This window comes from Triticum aestivum, chromosome 2B (genome assembly GCF_018294505.1).
Source record: "Triticum aestivum cultivar Chinese Spring chromosome 2B, IWGSC CS RefSeq v2.1, whole genome shotgun sequence".
NCBI classification, from domain to species: Eukaryota; Viridiplantae; Streptophyta; class Magnoliopsida; order Poales; family Poaceae; genus Triticum; species Triticum aestivum.
In genome coordinates, this window is record NC_057798.1 from 372,165,880 (window position 1) to 372,189,104 (window position 23,225).

General features: G+C 45.1%; 1 protein-coding gene across 1 annotated transcript; it reads right to left on the reverse strand.

Moving 5' to 3' along the window:
• Window positions 1-17,599: 17,599 nt before the first annotated feature.
• On the reverse strand, window positions 17,600-20,771 carry LOC123044971 (MD-2-related lipid-recognition protein ROSY1). Its single transcript, XM_044467867.1, has 4 exons — window positions 20,573-20,771; window positions 20,349-20,450; window positions 18,057-18,214; window positions 17,600-17,888 (listed from the first exon to the last, which is right to left on the reverse strand). Exons 1-4 carry the CDS (start codon window positions 20,661-20,663, stop codon window positions 17,781-17,783), a joined length of 459 nt encoding a protein of 152 aa, XP_044323802.1. The 5' UTR covers window positions 20,664-20,771; the 3' UTR covers window positions 17,600-17,780.
• Between the last annotated feature and the right edge of the window lie 2,454 nt (window positions 20,772-23,225).

Consider the following 23,225-nt stretch of genomic DNA (forward strand, 5'->3'; position numbering starts at 1 on the left):
GAGCTACCCACTACTTTGATCACACCACCTATTTTAGAGGTCTACGTTGATAATTTGACTTTGCCATGTGATCAAACAACTGAAATACCAACAATTTTGAGTGCACCCATTGAATTAACTATTGATGCAAAAGAACCAATGTTTAATCATTTTGATATGACCTCTAATCTTGGTGATGATTCTGTGTTGAATGACTTATTGCATGTTTGCTTATTTAAGCATGTTGTAGCATGTAAATTTGATGCAAGTAAGGTTTATTCACCAATGTTGGGATGGTTTAATGATGAACATTGTCAATCTTTTGAAATGAATAAGAGCTTCACTTATATGTGCAAACAGAGTTGCAATATTTTCATGCCTTCTACTTCTTGTGCTAATTTTTTGGCTTTAGATTTTATGAACTATGCAAGTTACTCATCTATTCATGTGTCATATATGCAAAAATCAAGGGAAGTAAAAATGGATGACATATACATATACAACATGTACACCTTGTCTCTTTTGTTAGCCACATTTCAGATTAAGCAACGCCGAGGACGGCTTTATTTTCAAGAAGGGGAGGATGATGAGGACATGACTACCTTGGATATGACCAAAAATATTGCATATATGCATATTTGTCAGGTGATTTCTAGTGCAAACTATTCAATAATCTATTTATGTTATCCAGAACAAAAATACTTCACACACTTTTGTGTTTTGTCTAATTGTAGGTGTATGGGACATTTGTACAATCCACATATGAAGATAAGGAAGAAAGAGATGTTTATTTGCTGTCCAAAAAGTTCTCTCACGTCACTTTTGGCCCAAGAGAAGATAGAGTCCAAGTCTCTCACGTTCTGGATTCAGATTCGGACTGCACAGACACACCTGACTCAAAACGCACACAAGTTTTTCATACGGACTCCGAATTGGGTGATTCTTTTTTTTGTTGGAAACTAGATTTCGTGCACTTTCCAACCCAATTGGAATCACCTTCAAATTCGTCCGGAGCGTTGAGTTGTGGACGAAACAATCTGATGCTGCAGCAGAATCCGAGTCAAACTACAAGTCCAAAGGTGTTACATCACCTCCACTTGGGCCCATTGGCCTTGTACGACCTAGATTTAGTTTTAGGCTGCCTTGGGACGTCCTCCCACCTCCTTGGCCGCCACCCCTTGCTCCTATATAAGTAGATCCATCTAGTAGCTTTTCCTGGGGATTTGTTTAGTTAAAAGTTAGCCATTGCAACTTCGTGTACTTTGTTTGTGTCCAACGACCAGACCAAGACCGCTTACGGATCCCCACCATTATCAATACCTCATATATATTTGCAATATTTAGATTGCTTTATCATATTCTTGCTCGTTCTTCGATTGCTTGCAGGAATAGACCTTCGTGGTCAGGCTGACCGTGCTTCCGGCATCGTCAGTAACCTCAGGAGATTGGTTTAGCGATTGCTAAGGCGCAACGTCGTGCACGTTTGTAGTCGGATCGTCAAAGTCGTCTCCACCAAATCGATAGTTATCATCTCATCGAAAGATCGGGACACCCTCGCCTCTATCAAGTGGTATCAGTTTTCAGGTTGCTCGGTGAGAATTTCCAGTTTTCCTAGATTAGATTTACTTTCTTACCTATCGTCCAAGAAAAAGCCACAAAAAAGAGTTAGATCTATTCATCCTTGGTCCAAGCCAGTCTGAGCCTTTGCAATTTTCTTTTCATTGATTGCATAGTTGAATTATCGATTGCATCGTCGTGTCGAGTTGCTGGTCTTAGTGTCTAGTTCGTTTAGAGTTTCGAGTTCTGTTCACATTAGTCACGCCACCGCTGCATCATTCTCTCTTCCGCTGTCCACCACCCATCCATCAATTTCCACCACGTGCTACCCATCATTCATTGTCATAATAATAGTTGAGATCGTGGTCAGGCTGACCGTGCTTCCGGCATCGTCAATAACCTCAGGAGATTGATTTAGCGATTGCTAAGGCGCAACGTCGTGCACGTTTGTAGTCGGATCGTCAAAGTCGTCTCCACCAAATCGATAGTTATCATCTCATCGAAAGATCGGGACACCCTCGCCTCTATCAACTCTAATGTAAGCAGTAGAGGGAAGAATATGCGGTATCTGGTGATCAAGGGGGGCCATGCCTGGTTACTCTGCAGACAGGAGCGGACCCTCGAAGGTGAAGTAGTCGATCACTGGTTCAACCGCGGTCTCGGGGTCTACCGGAAAGAAGTAACGGAGGGGAACACGATAAATAACAGAGCAATCAAAGAATCACAAAGCATAACATGGCAATACGCCGTGCTAGGGGTGACCTAAGGCAGTACTAGGTGATACCCACGAAGTGGGGATACATCCGGGAAAGTATTCCCGGTGTTTCGCGTTTTCGAACAAACGGATCAGAGGGGGATTGTTGCACGTTCGGTATGCTAGGGACGTGTGGCTGACGAACAGGCGGCGTAACCGGATTCGTCTTGTTGTTCTGAGCAACTTTCATGTATAAAGTATTTTCATCCGAGCTATGGTTTATTGGTTTATTTTATATTAATTTATAAAGATTTAATTCATTTTTAGAATTAATAGAATTAATTTAATTAGAAAAGGTAATTATGACGTCAGCGTGAGGTCAGCATGATGTCATCAGTCAACCGTCTGTTGACTAGACGCGTGGGTCCCTTTCGTCATAGTTCAGGTTAACTAAACAGTAGTTAGTTTTTATTAGGTGAATAATTAGTTTTAATTATTTAATTAAACAAAATAATTAATTGAATTTTATTATTTATTTTTTATATCTTTTTCCTTTTTTTTAAACATGTTTCCAAGGGGGGTGTTTCCAGGGGGGGGGGCACTGTCAGTGGCCCTAGGGCCAAACGGGGCGGTTCGGGCGCTGCCGCCCGGGGGGGCGCTGGTGAGCCGCAAAGCGGGGCGAGCCCGCGTGCGCGGGCGGCAGCCAGAGGCGACGCTCGGCGGCGGCCCAACGGGAGCTGCGGCAGTGGCCGCGGGGAGGCTAGGCCGGAGCCACACGGGGAGGTGGACGGTGACCGAAGGCGGCGCAAAGGGGCGAGGTGGCGCGGGGCGACAGGGGGCGCTACCGAACGCGCACAACAGCGGTCGGGCGGCGGTAGGGAAGCAGCAAGCAGCGCAGCAGGCAAAGACGGGGCATGCATAGGGGCCGGCCGGTGCAGAAGCGGCAGCATGGCGATGGTGGTGGCGTGGTTGCCGCCGGCTACAGCGACGGAAGTGGCGGGCGCGACAGGTGCGGTAGGGCACTGTCGGGACGCGGGCACACACAGGCGGCCGGGCGCATGCTGGGGCGCTGTCGTGGCGTTGTCGGGAGGCCTGTGAGGCGCGGGCGGCACGGTGTGAGCGCGAGCATGCACAGGCGCATGGGGAGCAGAGGGGAAGGAGAGGGGGCGCTCACGTGCGCTTGCAGGGGAGAGGAGGGGGGCGGCGGGGAGGAGGACGAGGGGGAGGCCGGGGAAGCGATCCGGCAAAGTTCGGTGATGTTGTGGCGGCTCGGGTCGGGGGCGACGGGATCGGGGCGTTGGTTTTCCCCCAATCCAGATCCACTTGGGGGCGGGCAGGCCGGCGGGGTGGGGCTCCAACGCGGGGAGCGCGGCGGCGCTGGAGAAACGAGAGGGAATGGGGAGGGGATCGTGCGGACGAGTGGGGGAAGTGGGGGTGGTTCCGGGGGTTAGGGTTTCGTGGTGGGGAGGGCCAAATAGGCCAAGGCAACTGGGCCGGCCGAGTGGGCCGGCTTCGGCCAGCTGGGCCATTCGGCCCAGGGAGAGGGGCGCACTGCCCCTTTTTTTTGTTTAAGCTTTGTCTTCTCTTTTTTCTTATTTCCTTTCCTATTTTATTTCCAGTTTCTTTTACTTTTAGTTTTATAAAAAGTACCCCTACCACCTAAACTTGTATTTATAAACAAACAACTGTCAGGCTAATTCTTAACCCATAATAATATAGTTTTAATATTTCATAAATTTCAATAGGCATTTGTTTAATTGTTTTCACTATTGTTTTAATTATTTTAGTGTATTTGATTGAATTATTTTTGGAAGTGTGGTTTCTTCACCATAATTACTTAAACGTTATTTGGCACAACCCGAACATTTTAGTTTTAATGTTTGAAAACTTTTATTGTTAGACTTTAATTCAAATTTAGATTTGAACCGGTTTTGAACTAACGTGAGATTAATAACAGTAACTGAGGTGATGTGGCATCATTTACCGGGGATCACTATAGCTTAATTATCCGGACGTCACAAATCTCGTCCACTACAAGAAATCTCGTCCCGAAATTTAAGAGGCGGAGTAAAGGGGGAAGGTTCTGGTTACGAAATTCTAGCGATTGTTCTCGGTCTTGGTTGCTCTTCTTGGAGAGGTCGATCCATTATGTTGAGGTCTTCATTTCTCTGCTTCGGCTCGTCATGATGAAGTCGTCTTCCATTTTTCGAGAACTCCGTTGCACTTAAGAATACGAAAGGGGCAGCTCGGGAACGACAGAATGTTATAAGGGTAATAACCTGGGGTTAACCCATGAATGAGCATAAGAGTACCCCTCGAGTTGGAACTTAGGAAATGCATCGAGAGAGATATAAGTAGGCAAGAGAATCTTCAAGCGGGTTGGTAAACGTTCGATGCCTGAAACAGAGTATGAGAGGGGTTCATAGCAACGGGAATAGGTATTGTGTCTGACTCCAGAATAGGTGATAATAAGGTGGCTCATGAATCTCATTCGATGACAAGCGGTTGAAGTATGTTCGAAAACATGGGTGTATAAGAGAGCCAGGTTTCAATCCTATGGAACTATGGGTTATGGGGCCACCATGTGGGTGAAAGGAAGGAAGGGCGTTGACATCTTGCACGGTCATGATAGTAAGGCATGTCAGAGAATAACCGATCAGTTATGTTGGCAGCATCATTGGTACCAAGGGCGAGGGACGAAGAGAACCATTTTCCTGCTCGTTGAAATGAGGCGGAACAATAGGCAAGGTTCTCGTCCATCGGTGGTTACCGGAATGTCATCAACAATAGTAATTGGGTTACACTAGACAGGATGGTACACCATGGTGTTTACATAAGCAGAAGAATATTACTTCTTAGATCATATAGATCACAAGAAAGGTTAAACAAAACAATGAAATGGAAAATGTGTTTAAACACATATTTCAGGGGTATATCCTTCCCATGGACAAGCAGAGCATGATATACACGATAGGACTCCAAGTATGTAACCATTCCGACAAAATGGGCAAGGAATAGATGAGGTTTACCCATAAAACGGTGTTTGGATAATAGAATAAGAAAAATTAGCATTGTGCTTCACATGTTCTTATTGAAAACCGGAGTACCACATACATGCTTCGAGATAGCATTGACATGGTCATCAGGTGAAGATCAGACTTTGGAAACACAAAGGATTCATCAGGAATAAACTTGTAGAATAAGTCTTAGAATTTCCTCATGGAAGAATGGATAACCTTGCTAAAAAGGAATCTATAATAATAGGGCCTCCGGCCAGGTGTGCTAGGCACGACATCACTTTACCGGGTCTCATAAAGACCAATGTTATAACTCTTGGAAATATGTTTCAACCATCATATCTGACCGAGTGTCAGGATAACTCAGACTCAGGATGCCTGAGAAGCAAGGTGAAAAACAAATTGTCGAGATGACATTGTAAGATTCTCGGGAATTGAACTATGGAAGCGCGTTCCGAAATAAGAGTTTGTCATTAAATCAAGGAGAGGTGAGGAGGTGGCCGATTGACTCAGCGACAATTCCTCGAGATTTCCGAAAGATGGATTTCCACAATTATGTGACCAAGGAGATAACATTTGTCCGATCAACATGATATAATGATGTATGCTCGAGGAAAACATACACAATTAGATATTGGTTGAAAGGTGCACCTGAAATATGGGCTCAGGTAGCATGATCAATGTTAGAATGGTGATTCAATAACCAATAATCTAAGAATGAACGGTCGACCATTAGCTTCAAAGCAATAGGGTTGCTAGAAGGGCAGAATCCAAACAACACTGTTCACTTGTCGGAATCAACACGGGGACCAATAAAGAATGTCGATGGTGAGAAGTATCACTATACCAAGAATTCTTAAGAGGTGGTGAAATTCCCATGACATTCTTGACATAAAAGATGGTAATACTCCAAGGTACGTCATAACAAGCTAGATAGAAAGAAACTCAAGGTACTATACAAAACATGAACAATTTTGTGTTGCTGGGAGGGCAATAAAGTTGGCGATGATAACGCAAACCATCAAGGGGTAATGATGGTATTTCTCATCAAGAATTCGACAGATGTTTTGGAAGAGCTCAGAATGTTGATGATGATCACGACACATTTGTCGAGAGATTTCATGAAGATGTGATCAATCGGTGATGACCTCAAATCAAAGGAATGATGAAGCGAAAGGTTATTGGAACCACGGGTACGACACAAACTCGAAACCAAGCTTGATGTTCAAGGAGAAATGATATGATGAGGAAGAGCGACGTAAGCTTAGCTCATTGTTGAAAATTGTGCTCCGGGAAGAAGGACCAGGTAGCACAGTTAAAAAGTTGCACGATAAGGATATAGCCGATCAGGCTAGGAATGACTTGAAGGATTGTTAAACTCATAAGCAACGAAAATTACTTAGACTTATTGAATTGAAGTGCGGAATCGACTCACTTATCGATGTTCTCGGTTGACGACAACCCAGAACCCAGGAAAATTGGAATCGGTGAGAAATAACAGTTGATGAAGAACACATAAGAAGTTATGCAGTTCCATGATATTCTCAAGGTACCAGAGTGTAATACTCGACGGTAGATCAAAGTAAAGGTTGGACAGGTGCAATGATCTGCAGAAGACAAGTACTTCAACTTGTCCGAGAAAAGGAATCAAAGAATATCAATATGGTCGGAACCACGATTGCAAAAGACCAGATCCCAGATATAAGATGAACTTATACCAAGGGAATAATTAATTTAAGAGTAGCTTCCATGATAATATCTACATCGTGTCCATGGGCATGAACACAAAGTTCAAGGTCGACTCCCGCTTCTCCAATGCATAACCTTTCATTCACTTCTCACGTTCGATGAAGTTGTAGTGTTGAAATTTTATCTGGCAAAATACCAGAAGAGTATGACGCGTTAACTTTCGAGTTCACACATATTAAGGAAGGCATAGGTTCAACCCATCAGGGCATCATGGAAACATATACCACAAGCTTCAATAGTAAATCTCACCAGCTCGAAAGCAGAGCATGGTTAACCAAATCAGAGAATAGGATTTACCAATGGTATTATGTATACCGGAAAGAACTCCTTGAGGTTTTTGTATACGAAGGACACTGTCGAATGATAATTCAACAAAGGATTTGATGGTTCATAGCGAAGCTAATGTGAGCATCGACAGACAACCAGAGGAAAAAAGAATGCAAGGAGATCTGATTATAGAACAAATGACTAATTCAAAGCTCAATTGCAAAGGAATTTATGATTTCCAAATCAAGGGATCAAAAGCAAACGTCTTGATCAAAAATGAATAAGTTCAATAGACTTAGAAGCACAACCAATCAAGGTATTAATTGGTCAAGAATCAGCTCATATCCAAATGACGTCTGAGCCAGAAGGATGATTCTAGGATAGAGGATTGCGAGCATTCGCAGCATATTGAATCAACAGACTCAAAATGATAATGACAAGGGATGCCAATAAGATTACGGGACATATGGGATTAACCAAAATGCAAGAAAGCAAGAATTTCAAGAGCAATAGGTTGCTCAGGATTTTCGAAAGATCGAATGGTATTTCGAAGACTTTTGTGAAATACATGAATCAACTAGGGATGATCGGATACTCGGTAAGTGTGATAAATTATTCGTATGGGTATTCAGGTGGCAAGGAACTGCAAGGTAGTCGGCCCGAAGTATTCTCGAAACAATAGAGAGAATTTCAGGGTATCTTGTAATAACAAGATTAACGGAGAGTGGTTGTATCAATGGCAAGTGCACGTGGTTATCCTTAGGTGTTTACCGATGGAAGGGAATAGCAATACCGATGGCACAAAGTCTTGCTAAAACATCGAAAAGTATCTTCAGAATCTTCTGGTGAAGCAGGCGATCATCTGGAATGAGGGGCTCTCCGGGAGAAAGTATTTACGGCGAACCTAATGTTAGAGTTTGCAAAATCATTTAACCTGAATAGAAGAGAGATCAGAGTCCCAGAGCATAGACAAGGAATAAAAGATCCTAATACCACCCAATGGCAATGTGGGCCCTTAAGACACAGCCATGTTAGTAAAAGTTTTGTAGTGACTAGACTCGACTTCGGCCAAGGAGTGTGGAAGGGGGATTCCTACAGGCAGTCGGCTCTGATACCAACTTGTGACGCCCCCGATTCAATCGTACAATAAACATGCACGCAAATGTGTACGATCAAGATCAGGGACTCACGGGAAGATATCACAACACAACTCTAAAAGTAAAATAAGTCATACAAGCATCATATTACAAGCCATGGGCCTCGAGGGCTCGAATACAAGTGCTCGAACATAAACGAGTCAGCGGAAGCAACAATATCTGAGTACAGACATAAGTTAAACAAGTTGCCATAAGATGGCTAGCACAAACTAGGATACAAATCAAAAGAGGCGCAGGCCTCCTGCGTGGGATCATCCTAAACTACTCCTCATCGGCGGCGGCCTGAACATAGTAGTAGGCACCCTCGATGTAGTAGGGGTCGTCGTCGACGGTGGCGTCTGGCTCCTAGGCTCCAATGTCTGGTTGCGGCATCCGAGAAGAAGAGGAAAAAGGGGAAAAGAGGGAGCAAAGCAACCGTGAGTACTCATCCAAAGTACTCGCAAGCATGGATCTACGCTACATATGCATGGGTATATGTGTAAAGAGGTAATATTGGTGGACTGAACTGTAGAATGCCATAATAAGAGGGGGGTAGCTAGTCCTATGGAAGACTACGCTTCTGGCAGCCTCCATCTTGCAGCATGTAGAAGAGAGTAGATTGAAGTTCACCAAGTACCATCGCATAACATAATCATACCCGACGATCCTCCCCTCGTCGCCCTGTGGGAAAGCGACCACCGGGATGTCTCTGGAACTTGTCTTGGTGTGTTTTATTAAGTATCTTGTTCTAGTTGTCATAAGGTCAAGGTACAACTTTGGGTCGTCCTTTTACCGAGGGACACGGCTATTCGAATAGATAAACTTCCCTGCAGGGGTGCACCAAATTTCCCAACACGCTCGATCCCTCTGGCCGGACAAACTTTCCTGGGTCATGCTCGGCCTCGGAAGATCAACACGTCGCAGCCCCACCTAGGCACAACAGAGAGGTCAGCACGTCGGTCTAAATCCTACGCGTGCAGGGGTCTGGGCACATCGCCCATTGCACACCTGCAAGTTGCGAACGCGGCCTGTGAGCAGACCTAGCCACCCTTATACAAGAGCAAGCGTTCCAGTCCAACCCGGCACGCGCCGCTCAGTTGCTGACGTCAAGAAGGCTTTGGTTGATACCACGACGTCGAGTGCCCATAATTGTTCTCAAGTAGTTGGTTAGTGCGTATATGCCTGTGGCCAGACTCAGATCAAATACCAAGATCTCGTTAAGCGTGTTATCATGAAGTAATCGCGAAAGCCGACCAGGCCAGGCCCACCTCTCGCCTAGGTGGTCTCAACCTGCCCTGTCGCTCCAACACAAAGTAACCATCAGGGGGCTGTCGGGAACCTAGGCCCATCACTACCTGGATGGAACCACCTGCCCCTTCAGCCCCCATCTCCGAAACACTTGCGGGTACTCTATGAGCCGACCCAACTTTAGTCACCATCTGGATAGTATGTATGTCTAGTATATACCCGTGATCACCATCGTAGTGATCACGGCCCGATAGTATAGCATGGCAGACGGACAAGAGTGTAGGGCCACAGATGATAAACTAGCGTCCTATACTAAGCAACAATGACAGGCTATGCAACATAATAGGATTAACCGAAACAGTAACATGCTACACTACTCTAATGCAAGCAGTAGAGAGAAGAATAGGCGATATCTGGTGATCAAGGGGGGGCTTGCCTGGTTGCTCTGCAGATAGAAGCGGACCCTCGAAGGTGAAGTAGTCGATCACTGGTTCAACCGCGGTGTCGGGGTCTACCGGAAAGAAGTAACGGAGGGGGAACATGATAAATAACAGAGCAATCAAAGCATCACAAAGCATAACAAGCCAATACGCGATGGTAGTGGTGACCTAACGCAGCACTAGGTGATACCCGCGAAGTGGGGAAACATCCGGGAAAGTATTCCCGGTGTTTCGTGTTTTCGGACAGATGGACCGGAGGGGGATTGTTGCACGTTCGCTATGCTAGGAACGTGTGGCTGACGAACGGGCTGCATAATCGGATTCGTCTCGTCGTTCTGAGCAACTTTCATGTATAATTTTTTTTTCATCCGAGGTACAGTTTATTTTTATATTAATTTATAAAGATTTAATTCATTTCTAGAATTAATAGAATTATTATTTTTAGAAAAGGTAATTGTGATGTCAGCGCGAGGTCAGCATGATGTCATCACAAACCGTCTGTTGACTCGGTCAATAGACGCGTGGGTCTCATTCGTCATAGTCTCAGGTTAACTAAACAGTAGTTAGTTTTTATTAGTTGAATACTTAGTTTTAATTATTTAATAAACATATTTATTAAGTTAATTAATTAAATTTTATTATTTATTATTTATATCTTTTTTCCTTTCTCTAAAAAAACAAGTTTCCAGGGGGGGCACTGTCAGTGGCCCAGGGCCAAACGGGGCGGCTCGGGCGCCGGCGCCCGACAGGGCGCCCGGGGGGGCGCTGGCGAGGCACGAAGCGGGGCGAGGCCGCGGTGGTGCGCGAGCAGCCGTCGAAGGTCGTGCGGGCGCCAGCCAGAGGTGGCGCTCGACTGCTGCCCAGCGGGAGCTGCGGCAGTAGCCGCAGGGAGGCTAGGCCGGAGCCGCAGGGGGAGGTGGACGGTGGCCGGAGGCGGCGCAGAGGGGTGAGGTGGCGCGGGGCGACAGGGGGCGCTGGCGACCGCGCGCGATGGCGGTCGAGCGGTGGTAGGGAAGCAGCAAGCAGCACAGCAGGCGAAGACGGGGCATGCGTAGGGGCCAGCCGATGCAGAAGCGGCAGCATGGCGACGGTGGTGGCGTGGTTGCCGCCGGCTGTAGCAGCGAAAGTGGCGGGCGCGATAGGCGTGGTAGGGCGCTGTCGGGACGCGGGCACGCACAGGCGGCCGGGCGCGCGCTGGGGCCCTGCCATGGCGCCGTTTGAAGGCCTATGAGGCGCGGGCGGCACGGGGTGAGCGCGAGCATGCACATGCGCATGGGGGAGCAGAGGGAAAGGAAAGGGGCGCTCACGTGCGCTTGCAGGGAAGAGGAGGGGCCGGCAGGGAGGAGGACGAGGGGGAGGCCGGGGAAGCGATCCGGCGAAGTCCGGCGACGTCGTGGCGGCTCGGGTCGGGGGCGACATGATCGGGGCGTCGATTGCCCCCGATCCAGATCCACTCGGGGGTGGGCGTGCCGGCAGGGTGGGGCTCCAACGCGGTGAGCGCGATGGCGCTAGAGAAACGAGAGGGAGTGGGAAGGGATCGTGCGGACGAGTGGGGAAAGTGTGGGGGCGGGGGTCGGGGGGTTAGGGTTCATGGTGGGGAGGGCCATATGGGCCAAGGCAACTGGGCCGGCCGAGTGGGCCGGCTTCGGCCAGCTAGGCATCTCGGCCATTCAGCCCAGGGAGAGGGGGGTGCTGCCCCCTTTTTTTAAGCCTTGTCTTCTCCTTTTTCTTATTTCCTTTCCTATTTTATTTCTAGTTTCTTTTACTTTTAGTTTTATATGTATTTATAAACAAACTACTGTCAGGCTAATTCTTAACCCATAATAATATAGTTTTAATATTTCATAAATTTTAATAGGCATTTGTTTAATTGTTTTCACTACTGTTTTAATTATTTTAGTGTATTTGAATTCCTTTCGGAAGTGTGGTTTCTTCACCATAATTACTTACGCATTATTTGGTATAACCTAAATATTATAGTTTTAGTGTTTGAAAACTTTTATTGTTAAACTTCAATTCAAATTTAAATTTAAACCGGTTTTGAACTAATGCAAGATTAATAACAGTAACTGAGGTGACGTGGCATCATTTACCAGGGATCACTATTGCTTAATTATCCAGACGTTACAATAGACAAAAATTTAGGACCGTTCGGTCTGGGACATCCTAGACCGAACGTCTCGTTCGGTATGATACCTTATCCCCTACAAACAATTTCGTTCGGGGGAGAAGCCCTCCAATGCGAACGCTTCCACGGCCCCTCACAGCCCAGAATTGAAAACAAAAAGCCCAATAGCAAAAAAAAGAAGCAAAAGCCCAAAAAAACTATGACAAAAAAATCCCAATTTTTTGCTTTGTGATAATTAAAAATATGCATCAACTTTCAAATACAGAAAATTGCCACGGGTAAAAATATATTTTAACGATAACCCAAAAATGGAAAAAGACATGTGAATTTCCATCACACAATTAAAAATAATTTGCCATGGCTACTCATAGCAAAAGAAAAATCATGGTATTTTTAACTTAATTTACATATATTGCCATAATGATTTAGATAAATTTGCCATGTTAATAAAGGTATTTTTTTGGAAAATAAATAGTCATGGCAATAGAAGTTAAATATTGAATTTGCCATGGCAAATAAATAGTAAAAACTTGCCATAGCAATAAAACTTAAAATATTGCCATTGGTATTTAGGTAATTTTTCCTTGAAAAAAAAGGAAAGAATTGCCATGGCAAAAACAAAGGCAAGATTGCCATGGCTATAAAGTAAAATTTGATGAAAAAACAAAAATATAAGAATTTTCATCCCGTTTTGAAAAGTAAACTAAAGTTGCCATATAATGTGTTTATGGCATGGCAAAAAAGTTATAGTGCCGACATGGAAAAAGCTATAATAGAGACATGGCAAATAACTACAGAAAAAATTGGCATTGTGAAAACAATGCTAATTTTTTTTGGAGTGGCAAAACGCTTAGCAAATTTACCACGGTAAAATAATGTAGCCTCGCAAACGTAATAGTGGTGACATTAAAACAAACACGAATTTGCTTATGAACCAAAAAAAAAATTCCATGTCCAAAAAAATGCCATGTTGTCCACACTAAAACTACCAACTCACCCCTCCAATATTTGCCAACCCCGTCCATAAAAAAATGCCATCTATGTAAGAAAATTGCCGGTGTAACTACCATGATGTTTTGTGTGCTTGTCTAGCCACTGCATGTGAGATGATCTTCAAAGATATATGCCCTCACTACTCTAATACTAGAAAATGCTGCTCTTCCGTGAACTTAAATTGCCATCATACATAAAAATCATAAAGGGATTCATCTTCCACAGCTTGGACACAAAGTGAACACAAGTAAAATTGCTATGTAGAAAGTGAATTCAACATTGCTATTTAGACTACTACAAGTTGTCATGTTCCCATGACACATAAAAATCCTAGTGGGTTCATCTTTCATAGCTTGCACACAAATGAACATCTAAATTGCCATGTGAAAATGAACTATCTTGGTTGCATACTGCAATTTTAACTATCTAAATTACCATCTTCCACACTAAAATAGCCATGTAGAATCTCACACATTTGCATCATATATATATAAGAATTTAGAACCATGAATCAACTTCAGTGAGGAGGCTAGCAAAATCAATAGAACATGTAATGCATACTGGTACTTAATTAACGAATAACTCAATCAGGAGGGCAATAAATCAGCCTTGAAGACAAAGAAAATGCCAAGAATTTAGAGGTTGTGCTCGTGGCCGGGGCCATCGCGGCCCCCCACCTCTAGTGTATAAGGACGGCACCTACGCCTACCTCTTTGTCAAATTCATGGAAGGCAGGCCATCGCTCCCCCCAGGAGCAGCACCTCCACCGTGACTCCTCCTAGCACCATCCTCGCGCGAGGCGACGGGGGCAGCCACGACGGCCGGCTGCCCATCGATGTACAGCCGGGGTGGCCCCTGGTGCTCCTGCTTGCGTGGCCGATGCGGGCCGACGGAGCACCTCCATGCACAGAGCGACAGGGTCAACCGCGATGAAAGGTGCCCATCTATGCGCGGCCGGGGCGGCCCCTGGTGCTCTTGCTCGCGTGGCCGATGCGGGCAGAGCAACTCCATGCGTGGCGTGACACGGGGCAGCTATGGCAGGGCGCGTCGCCCTTATTCCCGGATCCACGGCCGCCTGGCCTCGTCGCCGGCAACGATGCCATGAGTGGTGGGGGAGGAAGATGGAGAGGAAGAGAGAGTGGTGGGGCGGGATGGATAAGAGACGAGGAGTGGATGCATTCGCGACGATGCACTGTTTCTCCGAACGAAAAAAACATTGACATGGATAGCCTCGTTGCTCTAAGATTCGTGCTGAAAATCTGACGACACAGAAGGCGTTTGGACCGAGATTGAAAAATGCGATATGTTCGGGAGTTATAAATTCCGAATATTTATGCGATCGTTTGACCATATAAATATCAATTGCTCAAAATATAATATATGATAAAAAATGAAAAATGCTAATTTTTTTAATAAATGATAAATCATTGAACATTGCTCTTAGCATCAAAAGTAGTCCCACTATACTAATGTGGTCCATATGCGCATGCTACTCTGTGTGGTATACTATCTCCGACCGGAATTAGTGGCTCGCACTCCCGGACCGAAATTAGTGGCCGCACGTATTTCAATGCTAAATATATTTGTCTGAGCGACAAATAATTTTAGAGGGAGGAAATCTCCTTTCTTCAAGCATGGCGGGCTTCTTCGATTTCTTGTTGCGTCCGCGGCGCTTTCGGCAAGGCGTCCTTAGTGCTTAGCCCAAGGAGATGCGGCTCTGGTTTCAAGGCGGCGATTTCTTGTTGTCCACTTTTGTTTCAACCGGAAGGACTTTCTGGATTAAGGATTATATTACATACTGAATGCATCTCTAACAAAATAAGCTCCCTATCTCCAAACCGCCCTTGCCCGTCGTCACAAGCAAACTTCAAACAATCCGAGTGTTCAGTCACCTGGTACTGCAACAACCGACATATTTCTTGCATAATACAATAAACATAAAGGACTGTGCTATAATCCGGTCGACTGGACTATAGCAACAGATCTGAACGAATCCCTCGATCCTGCTTTCACACGAAGTGGAGCGAGCCATGCGTGGGTTTTCTAAAAAATTAAAGCAAGCACAGAACACATTCAAGATTATTTTCCCTAATTGTTGCATGCATGCATATAGGACAAAAATATTGGTGTCAGCAAAGATTCTATCGAATTCAAAAATTCAAAATGTTTTGTAGCACAAACCGTCGCTTCGATTGAAAAATTGTTTTCACATAAAAGATTCGTCGCGACGAGATCTTCGAAACTAGATCCCATGTTGATATGTTTCGACGACTTTTTGTTTCTGGTAAAAAGTTACCACATGCGACCTACATAGGTTATCATGTCCGTGGTGCATAAGTTATCATGTTGTTTACACAAAAATAACCAGGGCATGAAAAAAGTTTCTCGAACATTCTCTTCACATGCACATGTGTGCATGCAATGGAAGAATTTTTTCATGTCATCTTAGTTCTTCTTGTTCGAAACTCCAAAATATTTTATAGCTTAAATGGTCGGTCCAATCGAAAGTCGATTTCACATAAATATTTTTTGCGACGAGACCTTCGAAAAACTAGGTCTCATTTTGATATGTTTTGATGACTTTTTTCGTGCAAATAGTTATCAGGCCCCGGGCTAAAGTTATCAGAACATGCGACGAGACCTTCGGAAGTTATCAGGAGGGGGGGGGGTATGTTTTCAAACAACTTCATCCCGTCCCACCACCCTCCGGACGGTAGTTACTGTGGTATTTATGCGTAAGTTATCACGTATACGGTGCATACAATATCATGCTATTTGACGGTAGTTATAGGTGATGTTTTAAAACACCTCCTCCCCCGAGTCAAAGTTATCACGGTATTTGCGCATGAGTTATCAGATTTATGGTGTGTAAATTATCATGCTAATTACGCAGAAGCTATCGGGGGATATCTTCAACCTTTTCTCCCGGGTCTAAGTTATCACGACGTTTGTGCATGAGTTATCATGTTTGTTAAATTATCATGCTATATACGCATAAGCTACCGGGGGTGTATTATACCACATGTAGCCTGATACCTACAAAATTAACGATGTTGATAACTATAGTACATCTTGCCCGATAACTGCATAGTAACCATGTTGATAACTATAGTAGATATTGCCCGATAGCTATAGTAGATATTGCCCAATAACTACAAAATAACCATGTTGATAACTATAGTATATCTAGCCTAATAACAACAAAATACCCATGTTGGTAACTATAGCGCATAGTAACTATGTTGTGAGATGGTGCATCTTGCCACTCTTCAAAAATTTGATGCGGGAGAGGACGGGCTTTGGACATTCCTAATCTACTTAAATCCTCCAAAATCAAGTACATGCTGAAGCATGTTTTCAAAATTGATTGAACACTGTTTTTCAGAATCAAGTACACGCTGAAACAAGGTATTTACACACAAGTTATCGGGGGGTGTTTTTTAACAACAATTTTCGTGGGCCAAAAATGTTAGCGTGATGTTTGTACGTGAGTTGTCAGCTATGGTGTGAGCATATTACCATAATATTTACACAAAAATTACCCGAGGGTGTTTTGCAACAACTTTTCACACAGGTCAAAAGTTACCGCGTCATTTGTACGTGAGTTATCAGCTTTGACGTGCGTACATTACCATGATATATATACAGAAGTTACCGGGTATCTTTTCAACAAATTTTCTCCCAAAAATAATTGTAACGGTGTTTGGTGCACAAGTTATCAGGACTGTGATGCGTACATTATCACATCATTTACACAAGAGTTACCGAGCATATATTTTAAGCAACTTTTTTTTCTCATATTTGTTACAAAAATTAGGGCGTTCACCCATTAACTTTTCAAACACTAACTATAGTAGATATGGTAGTCCAATACCAAGTTTTTATTCACTTGACAAAACACATGCACTAGCTGGTACGTGCTTTGCCTAGTTTGATCCGGTCTAGCTTGAGTCTAGTGTCAATCTTTATGTAAGGTCAAAAATAACTATTTTCTACCGTTAGCACAACAATGAGTCCTGTCTAAGGTGGACACCTGGTGTAGTTTAGCGCCATGCCTTAACCTCGTCCTGTGCTCGAATCCCAGCTAGCGCATGCGTCTTTTCTTTTTTCACTAGGATGACAGTGACGCGGAAAGTCGCCAGGAAAACCGGGCGTGACATCGGAATTTACTGGGTCCAGAGAAAAGACCGGCCGAAAAATCGGGATATGCGGAAAACTAGCAAGGGCGAGGGTATCCGCACGATGTAGATCTGACGGTAGGCGAGGCGTTCGGATCTGTCGCTAACTTCCAGTCGACTGGAAGTTAGCTTTCTCGAAACATAAAATGTAACTAATACAGAATTTTCTCTAAGAGCCCAGAGCTGATGTTCTCAGAAACTAACACGGTTCCATGTCTCATTACACCAGATTTTCATTTTATTGTGATGTTCAACTCTTGATAAAAACTTCTTAATCGAACACAAAGTGTTGCGGCACCCACGAGTGTTACACAGAAAACGTATACTAGGATAAAGAGGTTTCTAGAGTTACAATCCACAAGTGTGTAGTTGCGCATGCAACCCGTGCATGCCTTCAACTCGAGGCAACCGGCGCAAGGAAGCCAATGCTGAACCCGAAGGAGATGCAGCTCAATTCCTCATCGTGCTTTCCAAGCATCTTCATCTGAATGGTGTAAGAACCCTGCCACAGAGCAAAATGACCGCGTGTCGGTCAAAAAAATCGGAGGACAACCGATACAAACAATTCGATGAACATCTGTCATACCCTGGGCTCGAATGCCCAGTAATGAGAGCATATGCACATCATAATTCAGAAACAGAAGTAAATGTGTGATGAACGAAATCTTACTGGTGGAGTGATTGATGGTAAGGTTTGCGAGTGAGATAGTTCGAAATCAGAAGTTGCCGGGCATTGGGTCTTCGTACAGATGTCATCCGTTTCAGAGTAAACATTGAAAATCCAATATTTAACATCAATAACCAGGTTCCCCTCGGTGATGTTTTTATCTGCACACAAGGACATAGAAAGACATTAAAAACAATAATTCTACATGGGGAAGGACAATAAACAAAACATGTGCTGTCAATTTGACTCGTGATAAGATAAGCACCATAACCTTACGATTTTAACTGGAGATAGAGAACCATTCATAGCTCACATGGTAAACATATACACCCTCTGTAACTAAATGTAAGACATTTTTGCAGTTCAAAATAAACGCAATGATTATCAGGATTGGGGAGTTTCTAAAGGTTTCATCCAACAGGCAAATTAGAGATCTATGGAGTAAGAAGCACATACGACTGGCCACTTACAAATCACGTTAAGGATCCCATTTGAAGCAGGGCAAGTTGGCATGACTGGCGGGAATCAGAACACGATTCTCAATGTTTGAATGGCATGACCAAATATTCCTTGCATGACACGTTAAGGAATTCTGATTTGGTGTCAACAAAAGGATGATCACTAGATGATCTCGGTCGCCATATGCTGAACTCAGTCAGTCACTTTTGACATGTGAATGCTAAGGCAGGCAACACGAACATACCTCGCTTAAACAGAACTATTGGCCAATGCTTGCCAGAATCAATTGACTAGTAGAACCAGTAGCAATGTTCTTGCTGCACACTACTAAAAGCTGCAATTTACCTTTTGCAGTAAAGGTAAGACTAAGCTGCTCTTAAGTGTGCACTATTCTGGTACAGCAATAAATGACCATTTTGTATGCTGGCCAGCACATTAAAGGACTCAGCAAAGTACAGAGACTCGATAACTTCTGCGAGAACCAGTAAAAAGGGAATAAAGGATACACAATGTGTACATATGGTTATAGTATCTGCAGTACTAATAGGCAAGAGCCAACTGCCATGCCTTTTCCAATGAATTATATATCTAGAGCCAACTACTCATATTAAGAAATCTTCCATCCTTGAGAAATATTCATGTCAAGGACTCTTGGTTCCATGGTTTTTGAGTCGCGACTTGGCGAGTCGCCGCGAGCCCTGCGGCTCAGCGTATAGTCGACGAAAGTCGCTGTATAGTCGCCATAAGTGGCTGTATAGTCGCGAGTCGCCCTGATTTTTGGAAAACGACTTGGCGATTAGTCGGCGACTATACAGCGACTCAAAAACCACTGGTTCTGTACATGGGCAAATTGTTTCTCAGACGAAGTTTTAAGAGATTATCGCCAGCTAAGGGTTATATATCTAGAGCCAACTACTCATTATAAGAAATCTTCCATCCTTGACAAATATTCATGTCAAGGACTCTTGGTTCTGTAGATGGGAAAATAGTATCTCAGACGGAGTTTTAAGAGATTATCGCCAGCTAAGGGTTATATATCTAGAGCCAACTACTCATTATAAGAAATCTTCCATCCTTGACAAATATTCATGTCAAGAACTCTTTGTTCTGTACATGGGAAAATAGTTTCTCAGACGAAGTTTTAAGAGATTATCGCCAGCTAAGGGGCTATAATTCTACAGACTGCTGTCGCGCATAAACTACAAATGGTGTCACCGACTGAAGAACTTCACAGATTTTCGAAGAAGTACTCCCTCCAAACTTTGTACTAAATCAGCGACAATTAATATGGATCGGAGGGAGTAGTAATTTTCTGAAATACAACCTCTAACAGCAATGGATCATATAAGTCACACAAAGCACGGCACCCATTTGCTAAAGCTCATAGCAAGAGACTTCACCCATCACAATTTCACAGCCACAAGGCAAGAAAGCAAAAGCAGAAAAATCCCAATCTTAAATAAACACAAAGCAAGCTAAACAATTTTATTTATTTATTCATTTGCTAAAGCACATAGCTAGAGACTTCACTCATCACAACTTCACAGCCACAAGGCTAGAAAGCAAAGCAGGAAAAACCCAATCTTAAATATATACATAAAGCAAGCGAAAGTAATTTCATTATTTATTTTAGAGAAGAAACTATGTCCCAATAACTGCACACAAAGTTAGCCCATAACATGTAAGTTTGGTATACTACAAAGCTTAACTCCCGATTGGTAATTTCTTCCAGAGCCCTAACTAGTGGACCAAATACATGGCAGAACAAAGTACCCAAGTAGGCAAACACGCAAGGAAATAAAAGCATACATAAATTACGCCCAGAGAAAGGTTTACCAGTTGTAGCGGAGATCTTGAAGGTGGCCGGCACGCCGCGCTCGACCGGATCAGGTACGATCTCCACGCCGCTCACCTTCACCGGGTAGTTTTTGCCCTTATCTGCAAACCACAGCAACAACAAGAGAAGTTAGCAAATCCACACGAAATCTTCACCTCCGGGAACCCCAAGTGGCTGTAAAAGACGAGATTTTCGGGGGCAGAACTCCTGGGCTGCTACTTACTGCAGTACTCGACATCGGTGACGGCGTAGGCCGCGGGGAGGAGGAGGAGACAAACGGCTGCGACGGCGAGGAGGCTCTGCTTGGTCGCCATGGTCGTGGGGTTGGACTTGGAGAGTTGGGGGACTGGTTTGTGAGGCGAGAGGTTTTCCTAGCCTGGTTTTATAAAATAAGTCGAGAGGGGATAAAGAGAGTTCGTGTCAGTTTTCCTTCTTCTCGCGTGTTCGTTTTGGCTTTGTAAGATTCGTCGGCTCGCGACGCTGACGCGTGGAGCCAGAATATTGACAGTCTTTTTTTTCTCGAATATGCACGAATATAAGTATTATATTATAAAGAAGGGGTAGGTAGAGAGCCCAAATCCATAGTTGATGTTAAATTTTAGTACATCATGACTCATGAGGCAAGCTCTTGCATCTGCATAGAACTAGAAGAACCCTACGACTACTCGCCTCGCGCCCACCTCGATAATTCCGCGGCTACACCATTCCAGTCACCCTTAAGCAGTCCAGCCCTAAACCAAGCAGTCCCCCCTCCACGATCCTCGTGATGAGTCCAGCCAGCGAGGGAGAGGCACCGTCGAACACAATGGCGTTGCGATGTTTCCAGAGTTCCCAAAGGACCAAGGAGATGATGACGCATGTTCTTCGGCTTGTCCGTGCACCAATCAACCAGAGTGTTGTATCCCTCGGGTGTCCAGGCCGGTTTGCCTATCATGGTGCATAGCGTTCTCCAAATTGTTCGTGCAAAGATGCAAGTTAGCTCAATGTGGTTCAAGGTTTCCTCTTCTTGGTCATAGAATGGGCAGGCGTCCGGGTGTGGCAGACCTCTCCGAGCCAGTCGATCCGCTGTCCAACACCTGTTTTTCATGGCAAGCCAGAGGAAGAAGCGGCAGCGCTACGGGGCTTTAGATTTCCACGTAAACCGCGTTGCGGCTGACACCTCCCTGCCTACAAATTTTGCCGCATAAGCAGACCGGGCTGAATACTTGCCATCGGACTCCCAAGACCAGGAGACAACATCTTGCACGCCATCTTGCAGCGTCACCTCCTGACCCCCCCCCCCCCGCCACAGATGCTTGTACTGCCATAGAGCCTCTAGACCCAAGTCCGGTTTCATATCGGTTGCCTAGGCTCCAGTGATGATGGCCTCTTTCAGGGTTCTCGATCTTCTTTTTAGCGGAGGGACAGCCTCATAAATTTGCGGCGCGATTTCCATAAGGCGATATCCATTCATCCAGCGATCCTCCCAGAAGAGGGTCGGGCTTCCGTCTCCTACTGTTATCTTGGTCGCAGCGTTGCAGAGTGCAGCCGACTCCTTGGGGACTATGATGCTGAACTCACTCCACGGTCTATTCTGATCCACTCGCTGTAGCCAAGGTCATCTAGCTTGCAAAGCCACATTGAGCCAAGCCAGGTTCAGAATGCCTAGCCCGCCTGTCCACTTTAGCGTACATACTGTCACCCAGGCCACCGAGCAATTTCCATCATTCACTTGCCTTTTGCCACACCGCAAGAACCCTCTGATGATCTTATTTATGGCATGAATCGTCTTCATCGGGATAGCGAGCGCTAACATCGCATGTATGGGGACCGAGCAGAGGACCGAAAGTACTAGGATGAGTCTTCCACTCTTCGGTAAGGTAGTGGCCTTCCAATTCGGCATGCACTGGGCTATGCGCTCCACCATGTTGTGCAACTATGGAGCAGAAGGCTTCCTGAGGCAAAGCGACATCCCCAGATAGCGGCATGGAAAGGTGCCTAGCTCACATCCCAGGGTAGCGACAACAAGAGCCTTCTCATCATCGGAGCAACTGATCGGGATTGCCGCCGTCTTGCTGAAGTTAACCTGTTGGCCGGATGCCATCCCAAAAAGGCACAGGATGTGGGAGCATGCTTGAAGACCAGTGACCACTAGCTTGAGGAAGACCAGTGGCCGGTTTAGAGCACTTGAGGCAAGTGGTGTCAAAACGTCCATCTCCGCGGCCAGCCAAAATAGATGGTGGAGCGGCTCCATCAGGAGGATAAAGAGCATGGGGGACAGTGGTCCGCCTTGCCGCAGGCCCTTGTAGTTGAAGATGGGAGCCCCAGGTACACCGTTCACCATGATGCGGGTAGAGAAGGTAGCAAGGAGTCCCACGATCCAGTCCAGCCACCTACTGCCAAATCCAAGCGTTTGAAGAACTTCGATCAAGAAAGATCACTGTACCGTATCAAATGCCTTAAAGATGTCTAGCTTTAGTAGGATTGCAGGCTGTCGAAGCGCATGCAGTCATCTTGCGGTGCTCTAAACCAGCATGAAGTTATCGTGCAGAGCTCTCCGTTTGACAAACGTGCTTTGGTGAATGCCAACCAAATGCGGCAGTTCCAACGCAAGGTGGCACGCAGGCACTTTGTCGAAGGTCTTCGCAACTCCGTGCATGAGGCTCACCGGTCTAAAATCCAGCAGCTCGTCCGCGCCTTATTTCTTTGGTAGGAGCGTGACCGGGGCTTTATTGATCGCTGCAAAACCCCTGATATCTCCATGGTAGAACATTGAGAATGCCTTCATAATGTCTACTTTTATGATGGACCAACAGGCGGTGTAGAATCTGTCGGTGAAGTCGTCTGGGCCAGGGGCCTTGTCCAGGGGCTCCTCCTCCTAGAAGGGTTCTTCGAGC

What these genes read in the sequence shown, in the direction of transcription:
- LOC123044971 (XM_044467867.1), bottom strand. Translation starts at nt 20,663, where the DNA reads ATGGCGACCAAGCAGAGCCTCCTCGCCGTCGCAGCCGTTTGTCTCCTC. An exon ending in CACCGATGTCGAGTACTGCA is followed by an intron (nt 20,451 to 20,572) that starts GTAAGTAGCAGC and finishes TGTGGTTTGCAG; the next exon opens with ATAAGGGCAAAAACTACCCG. An exon ending in CAAGATCTCCGCTACAACTG is followed by an intron (nt 18,215 to 20,348) that starts GTAAACCTTTCT and finishes CCTTGTGTGCAG; the next exon opens with ATAAAAACATCACCGAGGGG.